A 24,370-nucleotide genomic window follows, 5' to 3' on the forward strand; every position below is an offset into this window, starting at 1 on the left:
AGAACCTATTTCGGATGTTAAAATAATTTAGGGGATATTATGAATTTTCTATACCTTTTTCTTTTCCCTTCATAATTTTTCTATTTATTCTATTGCAATATAACCTGCAATATAACCTGCAATATATATGTTTCAAGATTTCCACGGCCTAAGATTGCTTTGAAGAATTTCTCAGTGTAGGAAGTCGTACTGAAACATTATTCACTGTCTTAATTCTAGGGCTTCAATGCTCCATAAAGCAAAGAAGCATCCAAGGAAATACTCATTTTTTCCAAGTTGGAAAACCCCTCTATAATAACCTCTCTCAGAAACTGTGTTAAACAGGCTCACTTCTGTTTTTCACCCTACTAGGAAGATTTTCTTCACCCAAAGCTAACCCTGTTTATTCTTAAATTCTTGGATAACTAAATGTACAAACAAAAAGGAAGAGTCTAGTGTTTTTATTTTTTAATCTCATGAATAATGCATTAACATTTTCCTCTAGGTTCTTTGCCTTACAGTCTTAAGACTGATAAAAAATGTAAGTGGCTACCTAAGGATATTCAGTTAGTTGTACATTGATGAGGAAAATAAACTAAACAAATAAAATACTGTATACTAGATATGAGCTGAACGATGTATAGAACAACATAGAGGGATTTGAGGGGCACTAGCTTTTTCTCTAATATGCTTGTCCTGAAGACAAATAAAAATTTTAAATCTCATAGCTGCCTATCAGGCCCTCTTTTGAAACCAGTATTCTATTCCACACTGAGTTACTTAGCAAATAAAAAAAAAATGCTTCTTTGCTAAATAGTGATGCCTGTAAAATGAAGATCACTTCATGTGGTACAATTCATTTAAAATATAAATTAAACTTTATGGACACTAAATGGCTTTTTTGAGGAAGTCTAAAGCTTGAACTTTGACTGGATAATAATCGTTGATTTCTTCAGCAGTCTTTTCAAATATTCATACCTAATAGTTATTTTCTTATTGTTTATGCAAACATGAGGCCTAGAGATCTCTGACTGTGTGGCTTGACTTGTTGGGAATTTAAAGCTATAAGAATGCCCTTCTTCCTATTTTGGGGGAAACCCACAAAGTAAAACATTGTATTTTGAGAATTTGAAATTTTAAAAACTAAAAATAGAGAGAATAATTTTATAGATTGAAATATCTGCACTGTTTTGCTAAAAGACAGTTTATCTTGCTTTTATCATACTTTGAATTCTTTGCATAAAATCAATTTATTACAAATGATAATAAAGTTAACATAAATATTGTTATATAAATAGAAACAATATACAGAAAAAGGTTTTTGCTGTTCATTTATTGGCTGCCTCAAGAAAGTTGTTCTGGATCTCTCTCTCTGGGTTCAATGGTTCAATTAAATACCCCTTAATATTGTCTAGTCAATCCAGTTGTTTATGTTTTTAATGGGGTGGGATTATATGATTGCCAGTCTAATTATCTATTAAAAATGCAAATGTATTAATTTATTCAAATAGAATAGAATAAGTTTTACTAATTCACTGCTATGTGAGTAACTTCTGCCTTCATTTCTGGGGCTATGTTAAACAATTTGAAAAGGAAAATTAACAAATCAAGTTACTAGGTAGAATGTTGAAGTCTGACATAAAATGAATCCAAACAAAAAGGACAAAGCAGAACAATAAAAAAACAAAACTTTAAGTATATTGCATGAATGTGAATTATATTTTCATTCATTCAAAAAATATTGATTGCAGACCTACAATGTGCCAGTACTGTTCTAGATGCTTGGAAGACAGCAGTGAACAAAACAGACCAAAATCTTTGCTCTCCTGGAATTTATATTTTATTTGTTAATTGCACAGTGTTTTGGATGAACTCATCTTTTGGCAGGCTCAAATGTTGGTTACAGGTGGTCTGTAGGCTACTTAGCATTCGTAGACATCATTTTATTTCGAACAATGTAGTATTCTGGACTTCATCAGGCTTGTCATAATATAGTACGGTGTTTCTTAGGTTTGGCATATCAGTCCATCAATGAAGGGTCTCCACCACCCCATCCAATATAGTTCTAAGTTAGAAGACTGTAAAACAAGGACATTGTTATATATTGTGGAGATTGTACCAACTTTCACTCTGAAGCGTATTAAAAATAGATAATTCATGTTTTTTACAGTAAAGATAGAAAAGTTCATATTTCTAAGTTAGGTATGTTTTCCTCCAGTGAAAAAGCTCATCCCCCCAAGAATTTTCTGTACCTGTACCCGTGCGACTGGGTGGCTCAGTCAGTTAAGCCTCTGACTCTTGGTTTTAGTTCAGGTCATGGTCTCACAGTCCGTGAGTTTGAGCCCCGAGTAGGTCTCCATGCTAGCAGTGTGGAGCCTGCTTGGGATTCTCTCTCTCCCTCTTTCTCTTCCCCTCTCCAAATCACGCCTGTGCAGGGGCATGCACTCTTTCCTTCTCTCTCTCTCTCTCTCTCTCAAAATAAATAAACTTCAAAAAATTACAAATAAATAATTTTCTACATTCCTTCAAAGAGTGTATCATGTCTCTCTTGAGAATCATGATGGGGTGAGCCACTTTTACTGTTGGGAGTTAGACATATTCCACAGGAACATCAGGTATATTGTTGCCCAAAAAGGATTTGGACATGTGGTCTATACATTTTTATTTTGATCTGTTCTTGAAGATGCAAACCTTTATATTTAAAGTGCTAAAACAAAATTATTCAGCGTTTGCTATAGTCGTTGCTCTCTGCAATACCTTTTCCATAAATACTACAGATGAGCCCATCTTCTGTCCGCCATATGCGCCATACAGATGACTATCCATTTTGGAGATCCTGTTTCATTGTCATTTTTATCATACTCCCTTAGTTTTTTCAGTACATTTTACTAATTCATATAATTTGTATATGTTGTATATCTTACATGCATTCTCATTATCCATTTTTTTTTATTTAAATTTTTTTTTCAACGTTTATTTATTTTTGGGACAGAGAGGCACAGAGCATGAACAGGGAAGGGGCAGAGAGAGAGGGAGACACAGAATCGGAAACAGGCTCCAGGCTCTGAGCCATCAGCCCAGAGCCCGACGCGGGGCTCGAACTCACAGACCGCGAGATCGTGACCTGGCTGAAGTCGGACGCTTAACCGACTGCGCCACCCAGGCGCCCCTCATTATCCATTTTAATGGAGAAATTTAATGAGGAAACTGCATAGAAGAGAGAATGGTAAAGAATAATAGATGGCTCAGTCGATTAAGCATTCGACTCTGGCTCAGGTCATGATATCACGGTTCACAAGTATGAACCCCGCATGGGGCTCTGTAGTGACAGCTCAGAGCCTGGAGCCCGGTTTGGATTCTGGGGCTCCCTCACTCTCTGCTCCTTCTCCACTCACGCTCTGTCTCTCTTTCTCAAAATTAAATAAACATTAAAAAAAGAAGAAGAAATTGTGTCACTCGTCTCAGCATCTTTTAGTGTAGAAATGAGTAGATTTATCTGGAGCAGAAATTAAATGTGAGACTTTGTTTTCTTGATTCTTTAGGGTTATGATGAATTCATCATGGGGTCCAGATACAGTAAGTAAAAGCATGTTATATGATCATATAAAATTCACACGTAAGATTCCATAACCCTCCGTAATTACTACCAATCAGGAAACTAATCAAACTAAACCTAAAAATAAAGTTGTGCTAATTCCTGTGAAGACCTCTGCTTTTTTGTCAAGGAGCTGATCTGAACACCTGAATCCTCAGCTGCGGTGGCCACTGCTTCTGCAGAGCCCTCTAGTGGAGTGCATGACCTATAGCAATTTCCTAAGCCAGAGGCTTGACTAAAAAATCTTTCATGAAATCGAGCGAAGTGAGTGCTGGCAGATGATTATCACTCCTTCGTGTGTTTCGATGTGACGTACCTCCAACAGGCAGATTTCCTATATGTGAACTTGACTTGTAAATTTATTGTACTCTAAGGTGAATTTAAAAAAGACTCACGTTTTTACTTGGGGCTTTACTTGTATGAGTGCTTCAAAAAATAACTCTTGAATATTTAAGCCCCAACTAAGTAATAGAAATGGCTAAGTGAGTACCCTTGGAATAATGAGAATACAACATGCATATTTTGAATACTTTCATTGCCATAATTAAGAACTGGAGGAGGGTCTCTTATTTTTCTAGAAGAAAACGTATGTCATTAGTATATTTGTAATTAAATGTTTTAGAAGCCATCCCTTTTACTTTGATTCAGTTTTAAAATTAAGTTCTTTGGAGCTTCAAATAAATATGTAAAATATGTATTTTTTAATTTAAAGAAATATGCTTGGATATCTAAAAACCTAGAGTTTAAAACAGAAGTAGCTTCCATTTTAATTTGGGAAATACTGCATGGGTAAAGATGACTGACATTAAGATGTGGATTACCTGTCACATTTTAAATTATTTATCATTATTTAACCACTGTATTGATGTGACATAATAGGGATCACTGACCCATAGCACAGTCGAGGAGACAAATTGGAATAGCAGGTGAGGTTATTTGGGCACTTGTGGAAACCAGAGCATCCGTGAAAAATCGCAAATGTTTGACACTGTTGAATATAAGATCCCTATGACTTAATATGGATTATTTTTCCGGTTCCCAGCTGAATTGACGACTATGGTTAGACAAGCACATAATCAGTTAATTTTTCTGTATTGAGTAATTCTATTTTATGTTCAGGCTTACAAGATACTTGAGAAACAAAATTGAAGCCATGTGTTCTCAAAATACTTCTATATAGAATAGTCAATAACCCTTTATCAAATTTTGCTTTTGGTTAAAAAAATGCTTTGGTTGCACTTACATTTTTACCTGAGCCATAATTATAACTTACACACACACACACACACACACACACACACACATATAGACACACACACACATATGTACACATACATGACATCATTAAAAAATTCTCTTCAATTGATAAACTATATTTCTATTACTTGTTTTACCAAACTACATATCAGTATATCAAGAAAATTAAAATGCTCGTTTGTAATTAAAATTAATCCATTAAAAATGAGGGACATTGCTTTTTCATCTTTAGATAAATGTCCTAATACTTGTAAACACAAATTCATTTCGTATTAAGTCATGGGTTTATTTTTACAATGGTTTTCTTATGCTTGTTAAGCTTTGCAAATCCCTCGGATAGTTTAAATTTGGCATCAATACATATGTTGAGAAATTATTATCAAACTGTAATTATCACATATTCAACATATCTGAAGTAAAATGAAAGAGACTATTATACACTATTGTGTTGAACAGTGTCTTCTCTCTTCTAGATAATGTTTGATATTTACTTTGTCATTTAAGAACTTAAAATATTGGGCAGACAATTCATACCCTTGAAACAGTTCAGTAACAATGAAGATCGGTATATTATAAAATGATTACAAGAGTGATCTAGATAAAAGTGAACTAAAAGAGTTAACAATAATGGTGAATTAGTCTTGACTACTTACCTTCAAGAAGAGAGGGATTTAGGATACTAGAGTATTATCTAACTACTTTGTGGGAGCATTAGGTTTATCTTGAAATTTATTGGGAGATGAAGTTGAACCTATTGGGCCACGTATTCCTGTATTTTTACCATCTGACTTAAAAATTTTTTTTTAACGTTTACTTATTTTTGAGACAGAGAGAGACAGCGCATGAAAGAGAGAGGGTCAGAAAGAGGGAGACACAGAATCTGAAACAGGCTCCAGGCTCTGAGCTGTCAGCACAGAGCCCGACGCGGGGCTCAAACTCATGGACCGCGAGATCATGACCTGAGCCGAAGTCGGATGTTTAACCGACTGAGCCACCCAGGCGCCCCAACCATCTGACTTTTTGATATGTTCATGCTTATATTTAAATATACGTATACACATATTTATACTAATTTTCCAAACAAGATCTACGTATTCTAGAACTCTGCCGTACAAAGTGTTGTCAGACCTGCAGAAGACAGGGTGTAGGAACTTGAGGGAATGCATAATCTCAGATGCAAATCTTTTGATTTCCAAAATCAGAGTCTGCATTTGTGCAAGCTTCCCAGTCTTCTGTATGTTAAAGATCGAGACCTCCTGCTCTAGAAAACTTGGCTGGATAGAGCATCAATACACCATTTCCTTCATGCGTGTGCATGTGTGAATGTGAGTGTATATATGTTTATGAACGTAAAAGTGTGTGTAAATATATATGGTTAAGTCCCAAAATGGGCTTACAAGGACGATGATGTAGGTTCTGCTTCAGCCAAATGCTCCCTTGTCCCTCAACCACCTCAAGCCCCCTGTGCTCTCGCTCAGAGTTTTCTCAGAGCTTTGGGATGTTTTCCTTAGATTTTAAGATGAACTCTTGGCTTGTTTTGACTGGTTTTTGGCAAGGGAAATGGAAGACTAGGAAGTAATGGTAGTACTAAAGTCTGTTTTTTAAAGTAGAGAAATGTTTCAGAGGTAGTTATAAAAGTGAGTGTAAGCGTATGTTTTAAACAGCATTGGTCAATCCTAGCAAGCCACATATGTGATCTTTTTTTCTTTTTTCTTTATTTTTCTTTTGACGCTTTATAACAATTGAATGAAATCCTTCTAATTTACAATTAGCATTTTTCAATGAATTCAGGCATGCTAATTTTTATATTGATTGCATAAACCTGTATGTTTAAATTTGAGATATGTTAATTCGGTGGATATCGGTTAAAATACAGCAAATTGATTTGTGCAGCCCACTGCGACTATTTTCAAGTCCAAAATTTAGTAACTGTCCCAAAAAATCACAACCCTTCGTGAAGTTTTCTTGGATTATTCTGTTCCAATAACCCTCAAACACTTAGGTAATGGAAGTTTTCCCATAAAGTTCCTCATAAGTATTTTTTCTAATGTTTTCTTTGCATCCTGGCAAGGGCTCTCAGACACTTTCCTTATTGTTGCCTTTGACTGCAGGAACATAATGAAGTCAGTAATGTTTTAGTCTTTCTCTAACTGTAAAATGATAAGCTCTAAAGAATTTTGCAGCTCCAAGTGTGAACTTTTTTGGGTAGGGATTCCCAGTCCTTTGGTCTTTCCATTAATGTCATCTCCAACCCATTCTTTCCTTACCTTTCTTTTATAACATTTACTCCTACTCAATTAATTCTGATAATTATACACCCTCCGTCTGCCTTTTGAATATTTTATTTGACGGAATTGATTCTCCCCTGCTGTTTATGACCTTTCTGGACAATTTCATCTATTCCAGTGGATTAAGCTACTACCAATTCACTAATCATTGTTTAACTTACAGTGTCTGACCTCCCCTCCCTTCTGGGCTTCTTATTTTCTATCTAACTCCTGGCTTGAATACCTACCCTTGCATCTTGCCATGTCCTAAACAGAGGCTGTTATTTTCTCACCTTTACTCCATATCCCCAATTTGAGCCACGAAATTCCTCATCAATAATTGTATCACTCGTCAACTAAGCACATAAGAGAGACATCTTACAAGCCTCTTGCATTTTTTAACATTTAAAAAAAATGTTTATTTATTTAATTTGAGAGAAGGAGAAAGAGTGTGAGTGAGGGAAGGGCAGAGAGAAGGAGAAAGATAGTCTCAGGCAGGCTCCGCGTTGTCAGCGCAGAGCCCAAGGGATGTGGGGCTGGAACTCACAAACCGTGAGATCATGACCTGAGCTGAAATCAAGAGTGGGACCCTTGGGGTGCTTGGGTGGCTCAGTCGGTTGAGCGTGGGATTTCGGCCCAGGTCACGATCTCTCAGTTTGTGAGTTCAAGCCCAGCGTCTGGCTCTGTGCTGACAGCTCAGAGCCTGAAGCCTGCTTTGGATTCTGTGTCTCCCTCTCTCTCTTCCCCTCCCCCATTCATGCTCTGTCTCTATCTGTGTCAAACATAAGTAAACATTAAAAAAATGTGGAACCCTTAACCGAGCTGCCCTGAGCCACCCAGGGGCCCCAAGCCCGTCCCATTTTTTAATATTCTCATTACCCTTTGCTTTTTCCTCATTTAGGCATGCCTTCTCCTCTAAGTTTACTTTCTTGAAAGAGTAGTACATTTACTATTTCTACTTCCTCTCTTTCCATGTACTCCTTTAGCTCAATCTACGTGCAGCAGACTCATTACTCCTCTAGAACTGCTATCATCCAAGTCATCAAAACCTTCAGCTGTCAAATCCAACTGTTATTCTTCAGTCAGTATCTTATTGAATATGTTCCTTGCAGGCACCGTTGACCATGAATTCTTTGTGAAACTCTTAAAAAGTTTTAATAATATGCTAATCTCTTCCGGTTCTTTGTTCTGCTCTATTTCTGCCTGTCTTTTAAATATTGGTATATGCTAGGGTTTCATCCTTGGCCAACTGATCCTTCTGTCAACACTTTGCTTATATGGAGGAACCTACTTAATTTTTTTTTAAATAGTTATTATTTGTAAATGAAATTATTCCCAAAGGAACAGCACCAGTGAAGGTCTTTGTCTCCTAATTTTTCATCTATTCCTGGTTTTCCCGCGAGCCACTTGATGTCAAATACACCCAAAATACAAATTGTTGTACCCACGCCAATCTTCTTTGATTTTGTATTGCTGACTGCCTCTTCACTCAAGCCACAGATTGAGAGGCCTCCCAGATGCTTGTATCCACTTCATTTCTCATAATCAATAATTATGAAGTTATGCCAATTTCCCCTACTTATATTTGTGTGCCTGCTCAGGATCGGACCTTCTAGATCTCTCTGCTAGATATAGATAAAAAATGTATGGAATGCTTTTAATATGTCAGGCACTAGGCTTAGACTTTCTCTGTACCACCCTAAAGCTTATCTAATCCTACAACATCCCTATCAAATAGGATCTGTTATTATTAGAGTTTTACTAAGGGTGACAGAGCAAGGGCCCTGTTAGGGTTAGTCTGATTCAAGAGCCCCACTGCTATCTCCACATGATATTGGCTATGCTGTTGCAGAGGGATCTTAATTGGTCTCTTGGCTCCTAATTGGTGTTTTCGCTTCCATTCTACTCTCCGGATTTAAGTATGTCCAAATGATCTTCTTAAAATGCAAAATGAATAGGTCTCTACATCACCTTCAAGTCCAAGCTCCTTCGAAGAGTTCACAAAATTCTTTATAACCTTACGCTTTCCTATTCTTCCTGTCTCCTCCCTTCATATCCCCTCACCCCACCTCAAAATCTATGCTCCAGTATTAGAGGTATGTGTCGTTTCCTCCCCAAAGCATGCTTTTTACGCTTATTCTCTCTTCTCATCTTCTCAGGACTCTTCTCCCCCACACTGTGAAAATATTCTACTTGTATGTAACACTTGCTATCATGTGATTCTAAATTATTTAAAGGGCAGGGACAAGGTCTTTTTCATGTTTTTACCCTCAGTGTCTAACACACAATCAGGTACGTGGTCGGCATTCACATTCTGTTGAACTGAAATACTAGTTTCAGTATTCAGGTGAACTAAATATTGTAGATATCTGTCATCTCCCTCTTCCTCAAATCCGAAATTCAGCTTTTCCTTGGGGAATAGTGTTTGTTTTACCTCAGACATGTATCTTAATTTCATCTTGTATTTTCGTTCTTTTTGTTAGATTGTACTTCGGTTCCATGTTACTTTAGTTTTACCTTTATTATTATGTTTTTAAATGTTTATTTGTTTTTAAGGGAGAGAGAGATTGGGAGAGAGAGATTGAGAGAGAGAGGGGGGGGAGAGAGAGAGAGAGAGAGAGAGAATCCAAAGCAGGCTTTGTGCTGACAGCAGAGAGCCCGATGTGGGGCTTTAACTCTCATGACCTGATCATGACCTGAGCCGAAGTCAGAGGCTCAACCAACTGAGCCACCCAGGTACACCTAGTTTTATTCTAAAATTGCCTCAGATCTCACCATTTGGACTCTGATTTTCCCTCTTTCACGTTCAGCAGTGGTTCTCAAATGTCAGGATCACCACAAGGATCAACTGAAGAGCTTGTCAAGTTGCAGTTCTTGGGTCCCAACCTCAGAGGTTCAGTTCAGTAAGTCTGTGGTGGGCAGAAGGGATATGCACTTTTTATTATTTAAAAAAATTTTTAATGTTTATTTATTTTTGAGAAAGAGAGAGAGAGAGAGAGGGAGTGAGCGAGAGGGAGTGAGCAGAGGAGGGGCAAAGAAAGAGGGAAGCACAGAATCGAAGCTCTGAGCTGTCAGCACAGAGCCCAACAAGGGGCTCAAACTCACGCACACTGGGAGATGGTGACCTGAGCTGAAATCGGATGCTTAACCGACTGAGCCACCCAGGCACCCTGGGTTATGCAGTTTTAAAAAGCATTACAGATACTTCCATAGCAGGTGGTCCATATACCACAGGTGGAGACACTCTGCTCTGTGCTATCAAGAGCATTTCTTCCTGAAACCCAGATAGGATAAGTTATTACTTGCTGAAATACTTTTGGTGGCTCTTCTTTGTCTAGAATACATTGTAAAATCACTGACATGTGGCATAGGAGTTTCTACAGTTTCCAGTCTGCCTTTTGGAGAACATCTCCCAGCACTCTGTCCCCACCCTTTACTTCCTTGTATCCTAACCCTTTTTGTATTGCACATTCTCTATGTTCTATGCATGTTCTGTGTTCTCTATGTGCCAGCTGCATTCTCTTGCCCTTACTTGGAAACTATTATTGTTTGTTTATGTTATACCTGCCTGTCTGCACTGCCTTCTGATCCACTGTTCCAATTACTGAGCTCCTAATCATCCTACAAGATCTACCTCAAGTATTACTTTCTCCATGCGGGCTTCCTTGAAATAGCTGCCTTCTCCTCTAGCCTTTGCTCTTATCTTTGGCCAAATTTAATGTTCCCTCTGTTTGCTGATGCCACTCTTTTATACATCTATCCAGAATGCCACTCAGACTGTGGAAACTCTTTGGTGTCTCTTGACTTAGAGAGTCTATAATTGAGAGATCTTACATTGTTTATATTATATTCCTGCAATTACATTATAATTGCTTTTTACGTATTTTCACACTATCGTAGCTTCCCTCAAACATGAAGGCCTCTTTCCACAGTGACAGTAGTCAATTGTGAAGAGAGAAGCAGTGTGAGGGGAAGCCAATGTATGTGGCTATCAGCACATGGGCGTATTTTTCTAAAATATTTATAAGTCGTCATTCCAAATCACACTTTATTTTCTTTCAAGTTTCAGGAAAATTTTATCTAGCCCTAGAACAATAGAACAGTGCCTTATGGAAAGACTCGAGTTGTGCTGCAACTTTTAAAAAAATGCCAGAGTCACCATTATCTGAGCCCTCTGTTCAGTATCTGTCAGTATTTTCAATTCTGACAGACTTGGCACTTGAAGAGGGTTCCACAGCCTCCGGTGACATAACGTGGGAAGAAGTTAGAGATACAAAGTAACAAGGCATACATAGAAAGCGAGCAGGGCCACTCTCCCAGTCACTTCCTCTACCCACCTCCCAACCCCCCATCCCAGCCAACTAGCTCTCTTCAGAGGCCCTGAATTTCAATTCATGTGAAAATGGGGTTCCCTCATCAAAAACATAGCTTTTGTGGAAGGACTATGTTTTGGTGAGGTCTTTTCAAACCCTTATTTAGATTTAGATTCCCCAGCCTAGGGCTCTAAAATTCATCACTGATCTTAAAATTGTCCACCTATCTTTACTTTCTGGAGTTGTGCAAAGAATGGAAGTCTCGGGTTCTGTTTGGAGTAGCAAAAGACAGATGAGGAGGAGGATATTTGAGTAATCGTTTTCCGGGGGATGTTTTAAAGATAAGTGAAGAGAGCTCTCCAAATATAAGTCACAAAATTATTCAGCTGAAGTCGGTTGCGATTGTATTGCCCAACATGGGCAAGCGTGGTGTGAAGTGAGCAAGTGCAAGGACACTATGATTTAGCCATTGGAGTTGGAATGTAAAAGAACATCCAGCTATTATCAGATTGCAAGTGGCTGAAAAGCTGAATGGGGGACTGTGAAATATGCCATGTTTATCTCACAGATCCCAGAGATCCTAACATAGATGGTGAAGGGAGGGGGGGGTGATGTGTTGCCAAGGACTTCAGATTTGATTTGTATTACTCTTACTTACACCCACGGCACAGAGAGAATAAATGCTGCCCAGCAGCCACTCCTAGGGCTGGGTCTGCTCACTTCCTTAGCATGGTGAAGGTTACGCCCCAGTTTGGAAAACTAAAGTACAACAAATGTACACTGAAATCCCTGTGCCAAATCTATTGAAAGCCCTGATACCATTTGGTGTAGAACTGAAAAGACTTTCTGATCTGAGGTGTGTCTAAGTGTCTTTCTGGACCACAAAGGACTCATAAGAGTTATGATTACATTGAACATAGTAAAGAAATAATCCTAATTTTCCTTTGAATTACACAACCATCTTTAATTTTTTTTTTCTTTTAATGAAAGGCTTCTGCTCTTTTACTACAAACATCTTCTGACATTTCAGTTTCTTTTTCACTCACACTGCCATATGACATTCCTATCAGGGTTTCTGGTTTCTTCAGGGAATTAACCTACAGAGCATGTATAGCAAACAATAAAATAGCTGCTTTTCAATGAGAATAAGGAGCGGGTGTTTTTCCCTCCCTTCCACTGCTTTCTGCCACTGCCCCATCACAACTTCTGGATTTCCTGCCTATTGGCGGCGCCCCCCAGCCCCACCCCTAGCTCCCCAGTTCTGTGCTTCAGAGCAGTTTGCGAGCCTCGGCGGGCTGTTCCTTCCTCTACAGCGCTCACTTCCGACGGCACTAGGACCCAGGGAAGTCCCTGAGCGAGGTTCGAGGAAAGGCAGCCAGACTCCTCCTTATCTCCAGTGTCAAACTTGACATCAGCCTGCGAGCGGAGCATGGTAACTTCTCCAGCAATCAGAGCGCTCCCCCTCACATCAGTGGCATGCTTCATGGAGATATGCTCCTCTCACTGCCCTCTGCACCAGCAACATGGATTGTCACCTCTCCATCCTCCTCCTTCTCAGCTGCTCCGCTCTCCATTGCTTTGGGGAACTGATTCTCCAACCTTCCAATGAAGGTAAGCCAGGTAGAGCAAACTGCCCTGCCCCGCAGAGCTAACGCTCTTCAAAGCACGTTCTCCCTGAAACCTTTTTAGGTCGTTAAGGTGCCTCAGAATAAAGCAGTTTGCTCTGAGAGTAAACTAAAGATGTGCTTTTATTTTCCGGTGTCTTCTAAAAGACTTTAAGAGAGAATTTTGGATTGCCTAAACCTAAAATGTGTTTTTAATCTGATACCAATTCAAGCAATTACCTTGTTGGCTAATTTTAAGCAGAAAGAAAGAAATATCCTCCAGTTTTACAACCCACGATGCTAATTGCCAAATAGCCGTGGCAGTATTTTATTTTCTAATTATGACCATGTAGTACTCTGAGAAGTTTAAAAGAAAACCCAACCCTCCTCGCTAGATTCTTTAGTATGTTCAAAGGTAATGACAGGTTGTTTCTACTTAGGATCATGGCATTTATGAATGGAATAAAGGGAAATCAGAGTTTGTTGAAGCTGATGGTGTGTGTGTGTGTGTGTGTGTGTGTGTGTGTGTGTGTGTGTTTATATTGCAATAGCCTTATTGAAGTGATGTGTATCCCGCCAGGCAATGGTTTGCTCTATGGTACAGGTTCTAATGAGCAGCATATGCCACATTAACATAAGTAATATTTGCAGGAATTACAATAAGCTTAGATTGGATTCTCTTTGTTTAAGGGTTTATATACGAATAAGGGAATGTACTTGATGAATAGTGAAAAGCTCTTGGGTAGGTATAGTAAATAACTGAATAGAAAATTAGAGAAATAATGTCCTTATGCAGCAAATGGCATTTCCTGATGTTGGGTTATTTATTTTCTTCCTAATGGGCATTCATCCCTTTCCAATGGACTAAAGTGCACATGTAACATTGAGGACACCAATGTTTCCTATAAGATTGTGTATTTGATAGATACATTGCTTTTTTCATGTATACCTTTTGTGATCTATTCCTAATGATTTGTGAATACAATCACTGACTCTTAAGACAAAGTTCTCTAAATAATTGATTGCTTTAAAGCAACACTTACAACTTTGCCTCTTAATCATTTTGAACTTATAACAGTAACGTTTAGCAACCTGTTTTGCAGTTTAGTAATACTGAGAAATTGATGTGAAATGCTTCACTATATACTATGCCACTAAAAATATATTGGCAAGCCAATGCTGTTGTATGTTGTATGCATTATTTTAAAAGGACAAGTAAATATTCAAAATGTTTAGAAACTTTTCATTGAATCTAAACACTGCCTCTCATATTTACTGACCTACTTTCATTGCTAATAGAGCAGTTTAATTTTGTCTTTCCTTAGTGACTGTCTTTATCAATTTGGCAGATTTCATTAAATTTTTCTGTGTCTTTTTTTAACTGGGAAAGTGAAAATTCTAAAATATAAGGATCAAGAAAATCATCTGATAACCTAGAAGTGACTTTTTTTTTTTTACAAATCAAATTAAAATCTTTATTGGAAAGTAATGGTCAATAATTTTTCATTGAATGAAAGGCAGGAGTAATCATTTGTATAATGAGTAACATACAGTAAGTTAAAATTAGTGTTTGTTTAATTTCCTTAATTTTTGAAGATATTAAAGAATTGACAATAACTAGAAGTATAGTAATATTATTCCCGTATTGCTATGATAATTGTATTTCTCTAGATGGAATATTTATAAACTATTTAGATAATGGATTTTGCTGAATTAATAATGCACAGGGATAGAGCTGAGAGTCAGTATTTTTGTTGAAAACATAACCTTTCAGTAAATTGCAAGAGGAAAAAAAGACCCTTTATTTAAACTTATTCATGCTTATATAAAATTAATGAATATTAATTTAATGAAACAGGAATAATCAAATGTAAATTGTCTTTAAGCCACACCTTGTATATGTTTCAATATATAATGTATATAATATTATGCTGGCAGGGATGTATGTAGAAAGGGAAATAGATGCAGAAAGCTGACACAATTACATTTAATTTGTTTGGATAAAAGTTTATCCATTGTTCATGGGATTATTCTTTCCAGATCATGTCCTATGGATAGTGTCTCCTTTCCCTCCTGAGGTCATGAAGGGAAGCTCTGGAACAAAATTTAAAATGAATGATTTACCTTGAGAAATATTTGAGTGTAGTTTTAAATATTAATGTAATAGCTTAGGTCTTAATAGTTGAGATGAACAACATGAAAAGTGAAAAACCCAAGTATGTGCCAAGATTTCCATGCAATTCTTCTAACAATGTCATTTGAATAGAAAGTCATGCTTCTGAAAATTCATATATCATAATAATGATAAAATGAATCTCACTAATATAGCTTTCTGATACAAGTTTTGAGAATGGACATATAAAATACTAGGTTGCATTTAAAATACTATGCTAAAAAGTCTACTTACTGTACTTTCACTAGAAATTTACTAGTAAAATTTACTAGAATTTATTTCACAGTCTTCTATGGAGTTAGGCATGATAGAACTAAAAGGGAACAAACAGAAGCCATTGAGTTAATTGCTTGCCCCTGTGTGATTTTTTTTAATTTGAGATTTGATAATTAAATAGCAATATTAAAATGCCATGGGTCTCTGATAAAGCAATTTTTTAAAAACTTAGAAAAAGTTTAATCTGAACTTGCCTTTTATTAATCCAGTTACAAGTAACTTTCTAATATGCTTTCAAGAAAATGACTCCAGGTGATACTTTCTATCACTGGCCTCCTCAATGATAATAGATTATTCATAATTTCAATGATCACTTTAACAGTTGGCCTATACTTAAACAGAAACTTTATTAACGCTGCACAGAACTTTATTAAAATCTTATCAGATCTCTGTTTACATGACACGCCAACAGAAGACTTCCAATGGGAAATCAACTACTCATGGCAAAATTGGATTGCTATGCTACGCATTATTTTAAAAGTTCATGTTTGCTCCCTATTGTAATCCCAAATGGATGATAATAATGGTAAATAAAATAACTTTGGAAAATGGTTAAAATTTGATATAAAGTGAAGTATCGATCTCTTTAGCATTGGATAAAGTACTCTCTTTAAACACTTTTCTACATTTGAAGAGTCTGAGGCAGAATGAACTGCTTATTCATCAGTACATAATGCATTAAGTCATTTTTCTGTCCAAAAGCATTTGTAAATTAGATTAATGTTTATCTATAGAGCTCTTTACACTGGAAGTCAGAGTTTTCAAAGTAAGAGTGGATAAAATTAAATCTGCATATTTATATGCTACTTATTTTGGGAGACTTTTATTGGAGTGTCTGGGACACTATATGTATGAAATGTATTTCACTGAACGTAAATCTCCCAAGTACTAGAGGTGACTATGCGATTGTTCAAAGCTTAAAATTAAAATTTGCATATGTACACTGTATGCCTCCTTTTGAATATTAAGCAAATGTTTGAGACAGCCATTTAAATAATGGATTATTACCTTTTTAAAAATTACTATAAATTGGCATCACTTTTCATATATAAACACTTATCCTTAAACAATAATACATTGTGATTGAAATCTTTATAGAGAACTAAGCTGTCATATCTTTATAGGTTTTTTTTTAAAGAGGGTTTACATTTGCTTTTAATAGCATTTCATCACACTAGACTAAATAATTGAATGCATTATACATTTTTGTAATTTAATAGCTCCCCTAATAGCTAACCCCCCCACCCCCAACAGTTATAACTATGCTATTTGCCTGGAGGTAGGAGAAACCTTAATTTCACTATTTTATAACCCACAACAGTTAACACTTGACCTAGGTCATTAACAGGATTATCAGCAAATTTGTTTAAGCTTTTACTGACAACCCGAATTGCTACGATAATATTTTGATTGTGCCGGAAAGAAACTTCTTGTAACCTCTCAAAATCTATCATGAAATTAATTCATTCTGAATCTTTATCTTTCCAAAGACTAATATTGATAATAATAATCCAAGTGAGAAAAATGTCCACTTCAATATCCCATTCTCCTCACTCTTGTGTTACATATATCACACCATTCTAAAACTTGTCATAAATGAGCAATTAACACTTCTTTTAAATGATACATATTCTGGCAATAACAATAGATGCATAAATACAAACCAGCTATCAAAATTTCAGTTTTATACTTTTTTATTATTGGTACTCTAGTTGATATTGCTTTTCTGCCTGTTTTAAGATTTAAGGTCAATTGGATATATTTATAACTCAGAAACAACTGGAACTATAAAAGGGAAACTACATACATAAAACACTATTGCCACGTGTTACATCATGGTTATATTTATATAAAGTTGTAAGGCTAACAACTGGGAGCAAAAATGAAAAGCACTGAAAATTAATATAAAAATTTTAAACAAAATGTTGTACACAATCAAAACTTAAGGGCATTTTTTTTAAACGTGGTTTAGTGAGGTTGGGAAGGGTCATGTGATCTTTTAAAATTAATTGAATACAATAATGGTTTGTGACTTGCTCATGTAAACAATTTAGTAGTTTCACCTTGACTCCAAAGAAACGGTATCTTTAAAGAAAAGGTTTGGTAAAATTCTTCATCGTGTTTATATATTATCCGCATGTTAATATTCAAATTCCGATTTGTTCTTCACCACCTTCACTTCACTATAACTTTCTTTATAAAGATCGCTAAATGTTAAAATTGTTTCTGAAACTTTGGAATTTTTCTGAAATAAAATACATGCAATTTTTAAATATCAAATAATCAGTTACGTATGCAAAGGATTTTTAAAGGCAAAACACATTTCCACAGTATATTTGATTTACTAACTTCAACGCAAATGGAAAAAGGACTGTTCTTGAGAGTTACTTTTTCCAAGTCATAAAATCTTCAAGAAAATATTAATAAAACTTTCTACAAATCATCAAAACTCGATAAGTTTTTACATTTACTTACTAAGAAATCTGTGATGTGGGTTACCTTTGATTTTAGTCATTTCCAAAGATTTTGTTTGGCATAAATACTAGACGTAAGAGGAAATATATGTATCTTGGAAGAACACTAAGTTTTACAAATCATTTTCTGTCAAGATCCTCCACTTTATTTTCTAATATACACACTTTTCCTTTACAACATTTAATAAACCTCTTCTTTTAATTCCTGCTTGATAAAAGATTTAGAAAAACAGATGCAGGTGTCCCCTTCTGGGTTGTTTGCAGAGATCTGGATTTTATCACCAGGGAGGGTCAATGCAGGGCTTTTACAAAGTGGACAAGTAGCTTTCCACAGATTGTTCAAATAAAGGGATGACTGGTGGTGTGAAACATTCATTATAGTATTCATCCAGGTATACCAAAAACCAGGACTTGAAATTTGCTTCTCAAAAATTTGGAAACCTTTGATAATTCTTTCCTAACAACTTTAGAAGTAAAAGTAATGTTGTGACTTTTAAAAAATTCAAAGGATTCGAAGCCACAAATCAAACTAGGAAGATACTCCTGGTGGGAATCAGGATGTGGGACCATGTGCTCCCCTTAATTTTACTCTTTGGGTCTGTTACAAGCCGCCTAGTATCAGGTAGTTCTTGGAATCTGGCAGGAGGTTTTCTCTTGGAAAAGTCTGAAAGTCAGCAAGTATTAGTTTGCCTCCTATCAGCTTTCTTTGAAGTAAAAAGTGTGGTGGATTACAAAGAAAAAAAAAAGTCTTTGCAGGCGAAAAAGTTGATTAGAAAGATGGGGAGAGGTAGAGACGTGCAAAGGTTCTAAAACCAATGTTGATATATAAATATTTTGCTTAAAAAGAAAATATTTATCACTTAAAACATCTGGCTAATCAATTTTTATTAAAATCCTAAAAACCTGCAGACTGAAAAAGCGTGGGGGGGGGGTGGCAGCGGGAGGTTGCGTTGTTTGTTTCTCCTCTAAAGTTTACACAACTTTTGATTTTCCCCCAGAAGAAACTACTTTATCCAGGAAAGTTTTAAGACTGTATGCCAAAGAATGCTTCCCCCTTTGGATGCCTGGGCAAATGCATGTGGAGGGTGGGTGGAATCAAAACCAGTTCAACAAATAAAGCCTCCAACTTGGAGTGATGTTATTAAACTGGAAGCCCTGAGTGTGCAGCCCCCTCCCTCCCTTCATTTTCTAAACCACGTCCTGCTGTTCCAGTCAAAGCAAAGGGTGAAAATCCACATAATCCAAACCAACATGGTGAAGTCAGAATAATAGGCGAGGAAGGAGGGGGGAAACAAGTGGCAGCACTGTACAAACAAACTGTTGTGCATTATCTTAGCCAGGGACTGGGGTGGCCACAGGAGGGGATGACGGCGTTTCTTTTCCTTCGCATTACACCTCCTACATTTGATAATACAGGACCGATTACATGTCAGAAGTGTGCTCTGAGAAATTTTAGGACGCAGCAGGGCTTCGGGGGTAGTGACAGCAATGTGGCAACCGAGAGAAGAGCAAGCGCTCCTCGCTGCCACCACACCCACCGCCAGGGCTTCGAAACCGCAAACTATTTCGCCCGCGGGACCAGGCTCGGGGGTGCGGAGGGAAAACGAGGGCTCCCGACAATTCATCACTTTTTCTCTCTGCACGGATTTCAAGATCAAATCATAAAAACTCAACTCTGGGTCTGCGTCCCCCAGCCCCAGCCCTCTGCGGGAGGGGGGCGGTGGTTCTTTGTGCGCGAGCGTCTCGGCTCCCGGCGGCCGCAGCCCGTTTCCCGAACGCTGCGAGGCGGCGCGGACCTCCCGCGGGCCCGGCCAGCGGCGGGCGCACGCAGGGCCCCTGCGGCTGCGGACTTCCGCCCGGCGGCAGGACCGCGCGCGCTCGGACAGGCTGCGGGTGGACGCGAGCAGCGCCAGGGCGCCAAGTTACGCGCAACGAGCGCGGGCAGGAGACCCCGGCGGGCGAGAGGTAAACGTGCGCCCTCTGCCTGCTGCCGCGGAGCTGCTGGCGCTCGCAGAGGCGGCGACCTCCTCACCGCCCGGATTCTCCTCACCTGGGGCTCGGGCCCGCCCAGAGAGCGCGGGCGCCCTGGACCCGCCAGGTACGTCCAGACTCGCACCATAGACTTTGACCGGAGATCTTCGTCCCCCCCCCCCCCGCCCATCGCTACCAGCCCAGTCTTTTCAGCTTGGCGTCCGGAAGTGGCGCGGTCTCCTTTCCTTACGAGTTCAGGGACCCACCAGGTGGCAAGTGGAGGAGGGGGATACAGTTCTGCAGGCTTCTAGAACGGACTCCCTGCTGGAAAGCTCTTGGTACCCACCTGCTGCTCTGTTGGGACACGCGGGAGCGCCTGAGACGTCGGGTCGTCCTGCTTGCTGTTGTTTGATCCGACCTCTGGGCTATTTGTTGGTCCTTTAGACGACCTTCTTTCCTTCAATTCTTCGGTTGATAAAACTAAAATGAGGAGTCTCCCCCCCCCCCCATTTTCTTTAAAGCTACTTATGCCACCTGTTAGGCGCTTTGTGAGAGCGCTTAAGTGGGCGTGTTCCATAAACTTCCCGGTGCACAATTAAAAGTTGTCTGTTTTCTCCTACCGCCTCATATTTGATTGGCACCACTTTATTAAAACGAGATTTTCCCTCTTCCGGTTTTAAGAGTAAAACTGGAATGGGCCAGAGAGGGTGTCTGGGATCACTGCTATCAAGGTAGGTTAGTAGTAGGATGATGCTGATGTTTCTGTGGTTGTGTTGGAACTTCAGTATTTTTCATAAAAGAATTGTTGAATCCAGGGGATTCCGAAACTAAATATGTCCTCAGTGCCATGCCCAACATTGTAATAATAATTGTACAGAGTTGTGCTAGTTAGAATTTTCCCCTACATTATCATTCACTGTTTGCTGGACCTCATTTGATCATTAAGACAGCCCTAAAATAGGTATTATGACATCTTCCATTGTTACAATTGAGGAAATTGAGGAATTGAATCATAATAACGTAGTAACTGAGCCAGACCCGCTTTTGTCTTTGTCTTTTGATTTTAACCTCATATGTTTCCTCATGTACACAGATGCCTATGAATTAGGGAGGCATCCTTCCATTCAGGAAAAGCACTGGCTTTTCAACGGTAATCCTAGTGACTAGCTAATTCGTCTTGTGACTTTGCAAGAATAATTAAGAAATACCCAGAGTAAGGGAGTGAAAAATTGTGCTAAGAAGTACTTTCAAAAAAGTACTTCAGAGAGTACTTAGAAACTGCATAGTTTTTACACTCAGAAGTTATGATTCTCTACATGGGTGGGGGACACACTAGGAAAATAATTTAAAGAAAATTTGATGTGGATAGAGGAATAGGAAAAAAAAAAACAATGTCTGTGTTGCCTTTTCTTAACACATTCTTACCTCTGTCTTTCCTTCCGGACTCTCAAACACTCCTTTCCTCATGCTGTAAGGATTTTGTCAGGAAATCCATACACAGATTGTAAGGCAATTGTCGCTATACTGTGAATGTTATTATTTAGAGTTTTATATAGTAAAAACTGTGAATCCGTATTGAAATTGTCATAGACGTCAGTAATGGGGGAAATAGAACGTGGTCTAAAAAGTAGACTTTATTCCCTGAGGAAACTTCTATTTGAAAGATAATTTATAAATTACTTAAGATGAGAAAATAAATTATAATGATTTATCTCCACTTTCATAAAAACACTTGTACTCTATTTAAGTGGAGATCTTGAGAAAAGGTAGCTAAAACAGGGTTTTGAAAGGTAGCAAATTAAGTTGGGGGCAATTATACTTTTCACGTGGGTACTTCAGCACATATGTTTTGCATTAATTGCTGCAATAAATTCTGTTAACCTGGCAAAGAGCAAAAACAGCATATTGATGATATCAGTCTTCCAAATCAGAAAGCTGCTTTTAGTATCTTGCTTTCTTCACCGTACTGTACCAAATAAATAAATACATAATTCTAATGTGTTACCCTTTATGTTTTCAGTGAATGTTTCAACCATTCAAGCTATTGGCACATTTTGCCATAAGCAAAAGTAAGGGCTTAGCAACAAACTTTTTTTGTCTCGCTTTTGGAGAATTAGAGTCCACAGTTACTTGCCCTGTTTTTCAATCATTTTATTTATATTTGAGTTCTGGAACTCTCATTCAAGAAAATGTAAACTTGACTTTATAGTCTCCAAACTGAGTTGCCTCTTATTTTAATTACAGGACAGGGTCTCAAAAGGTGTAGGAACAAAGGGTTAAGCCTGAGTTAATGTCATTGCTGATTAATCAGTATCAAAATGGTTTCACCTTGAATTTCTTTTTTTTTTTTAATGTTTATTTATTTATTTTGAGAGAGTGAGAGAGATCACGTGCACAAGTTGGGGAGGGGCAGAGAGAGAAAGAGAGAGAGAGAATGCCAAGCAGGCTCTGCACAGGCAATGCAGAGTGGGATGCAGGGCTGGAACCCGTGAACTGGGAGGTCATGACCAGAGCTGAAGTCAGACGCTTAACTGACTGAGCCACCCAAGTACCCCTCATCTTGAATTTTCTATATGTTCATTAAGGTGAGGTTAATTTATCTTCTTTGAAATAATAAAGAAAGATAAATAAATAAATTCTATAGGTCCAGTAAAAGTAATACCTGCCCTTCATCCCCACCCCCTCCCTCCTTTGACAAAAATACAAAGCTTTAAAATTAGCCTTTTGCAGTGATAAAGTTGGTTGGTTTCCCATCAGTATGAAATTTAGACATTCTCTACCTTAGGGTGACGAAGGGCAACAGAGAACAGCTCGTTAGTACTTAACATATATTTATTTCCTGATTTTCAAATCTAATTTAGCAATTAATACAAATCTATAGGTTTTAGAAAGACATTTATTTATTGCATGTAATGGTAATCTTCACAGTAAGGAGAAGTTAGACTGGGAAGCCACTTGGCAACACTATGGGTGTGCCTGTCTGTGTCACCAATAGTATAATCCCTATGCAAAACAGAACTATCCCCACACTGTGAGCAAAATTTTATGAATGAATCTATGTCTTTTAGATTCAAGATGATATAAAATTCTGTTTCTCTGAATTACAAATTGGTGATGAGGAAAAATAAAAACAATCATGTCTAAGTTATTTATCACTATCTAACTGTGTAAATTTTCTCCAACTGGACCCCCTAATCTACCTGTAATATTCAAAGATGGCATAAAACTAGAGCTGTGTCCAAATTGTGATTTTTTTTTCCCTTTCATATGCCAAAGCTGTTTATGGTTGGTTTTTCATTTTAACTGAATGTCAAGAACTGGCATAATCACAGAAATTATAAATAAAATTAAATTGGCTTGTTATTCTTTTATTAGTTATATAAACTCCATCAAATAGAGCTATTCCCAAATATTGAAACTGTTGTTACAGAAGCAGAATAGAAGGGAATAGTATTTTTCTCTTGGTTTACTTTTACTGTCTGGGTTACCATACATAAGTTAAGACTTGTGTACATTAGATAACTCAAAAAAGCTAAACTCTGATTTTATCACGGTGTTCTTGACATTTCTGATCTGAATTTATTTTTATAATTTTTTTTACATTTATTTATTTTTGAGAGACAGAGTGAGACAGTGCATGAGTGGGGGAGAGGCAGAAAGAGGAGACACAGAATCTGAAGCCGACTCCGGGCTCTGAGCAAGCTTTCAGCACAGAGCCTGATGTGGGGCTCGAACCCACGAACTGTGAGGTCATGACCTGAGCTGAAGTGGGACACTCAACCGACTGAGCCACCCATGCGCCCAAACTCAAATCTAATTTTAAAGCCATAAATGTAAAAACCATTAAAATGAATCAAGAAAAATGTTAAGAAAAAAAAAAAAAACAACTCATGTTCTATACTATAATTTGTTGTTTGTATTTATTTATTTACAAAACAGTTCACTCCTGAGTATTAGTTTCTCACTGGATTCTGGGAAAGAAGGTCATAGGGAAGGTATATTTTCTGCCCTTGAAAATAACTAAGGTGGGACAGATGACCACAGAATAAATACTCATATAAAAATTGTGTGTTTTGGGCACCTGGGTGGCTCAGTTGGTTGAGCGTCCGACTTCAGCTCAGGTCATGATCTCGCGGTCTGTGAGTTTGAGCCTCGCGTTAGGCTCTGGGCTGACAGCGCAGAGCCTGGAGCCTGCTTCAGATTCTGCGTCTCCCTCTCTGTCTCCCCCTCCCCCACTCATGCTCTGTCTCTCTCTCTCTCTCTCTCTCTCTCTCTCTCTCAAAAATAAATAAACATAAAAAAAATTTAAAAATTTTGTGTTTTAACATAGATATAAAAATAACAAAAAAAATGCAATATGAATCTTCAGAGGAGGGTGCAGTTAGCTTCCCAGAAAAGAGCACCTGAGATATAGAGGAGATTTTTTTTAATATAAAAGTTAATAGTAAGTTAAAAACAAGG

The 24,370-nt window shown here is 37.8% G+C and overlaps 1 protein-coding gene and 1 long non-coding RNA gene across 4 annotated transcripts in view; one reads left to right on the forward strand and one right to left on the reverse strand.

Moving 5' to 3' along the window:
* Window positions 1–1,784: 1,784 nt before the first annotated feature.
* LOC111556368 lies at window positions 1,785–20,847 on the reverse strand. Its single transcript, XR_002735848.2, has 3 exons — window positions 20,256–20,847; window positions 9,874–10,007; window positions 1,785–2,057 (listed from the first exon to the last, which is right to left on the reverse strand). It is a non-coding gene; the product is annotated as an uncharacterized LOC111556368 (long non-coding RNA).
* The window catches only part of EPHA3 (EPH receptor A3), a 355,677-nt gene continuing 344,038 nt past the window's right edge, over window positions 12,732–24,370 (forward strand). Inside the window, exon 1 of one of the 3 annotated variants that reach the window (XM_023238873.2) lies at window positions 12,732–13,022. In XM_023238873.2, coding sequence (XP_023094641.1) covers window positions 12,935–13,022 — 88 coding nt within the window. In that variant the 5' untranslated portion in view covers window positions 12,732–12,934. Of the gene's footprint in view, window positions 13,023–19,875; window positions 20,037–24,370 lie in introns of those variants that run through there. The other 2 variants (XM_011285988.4, XM_045036779.1) reach the window with 2 other exon arrangements.

Source organism: Felis catus, chromosome C2 (assembly GCF_018350175.1).
Source record: "Felis catus isolate Fca126 chromosome C2, F.catus_Fca126_mat1.0, whole genome shotgun sequence".
Lineage (NCBI taxonomy): Eukaryota > Metazoa > Chordata > Mammalia > Carnivora > Felidae > Felis > Felis catus.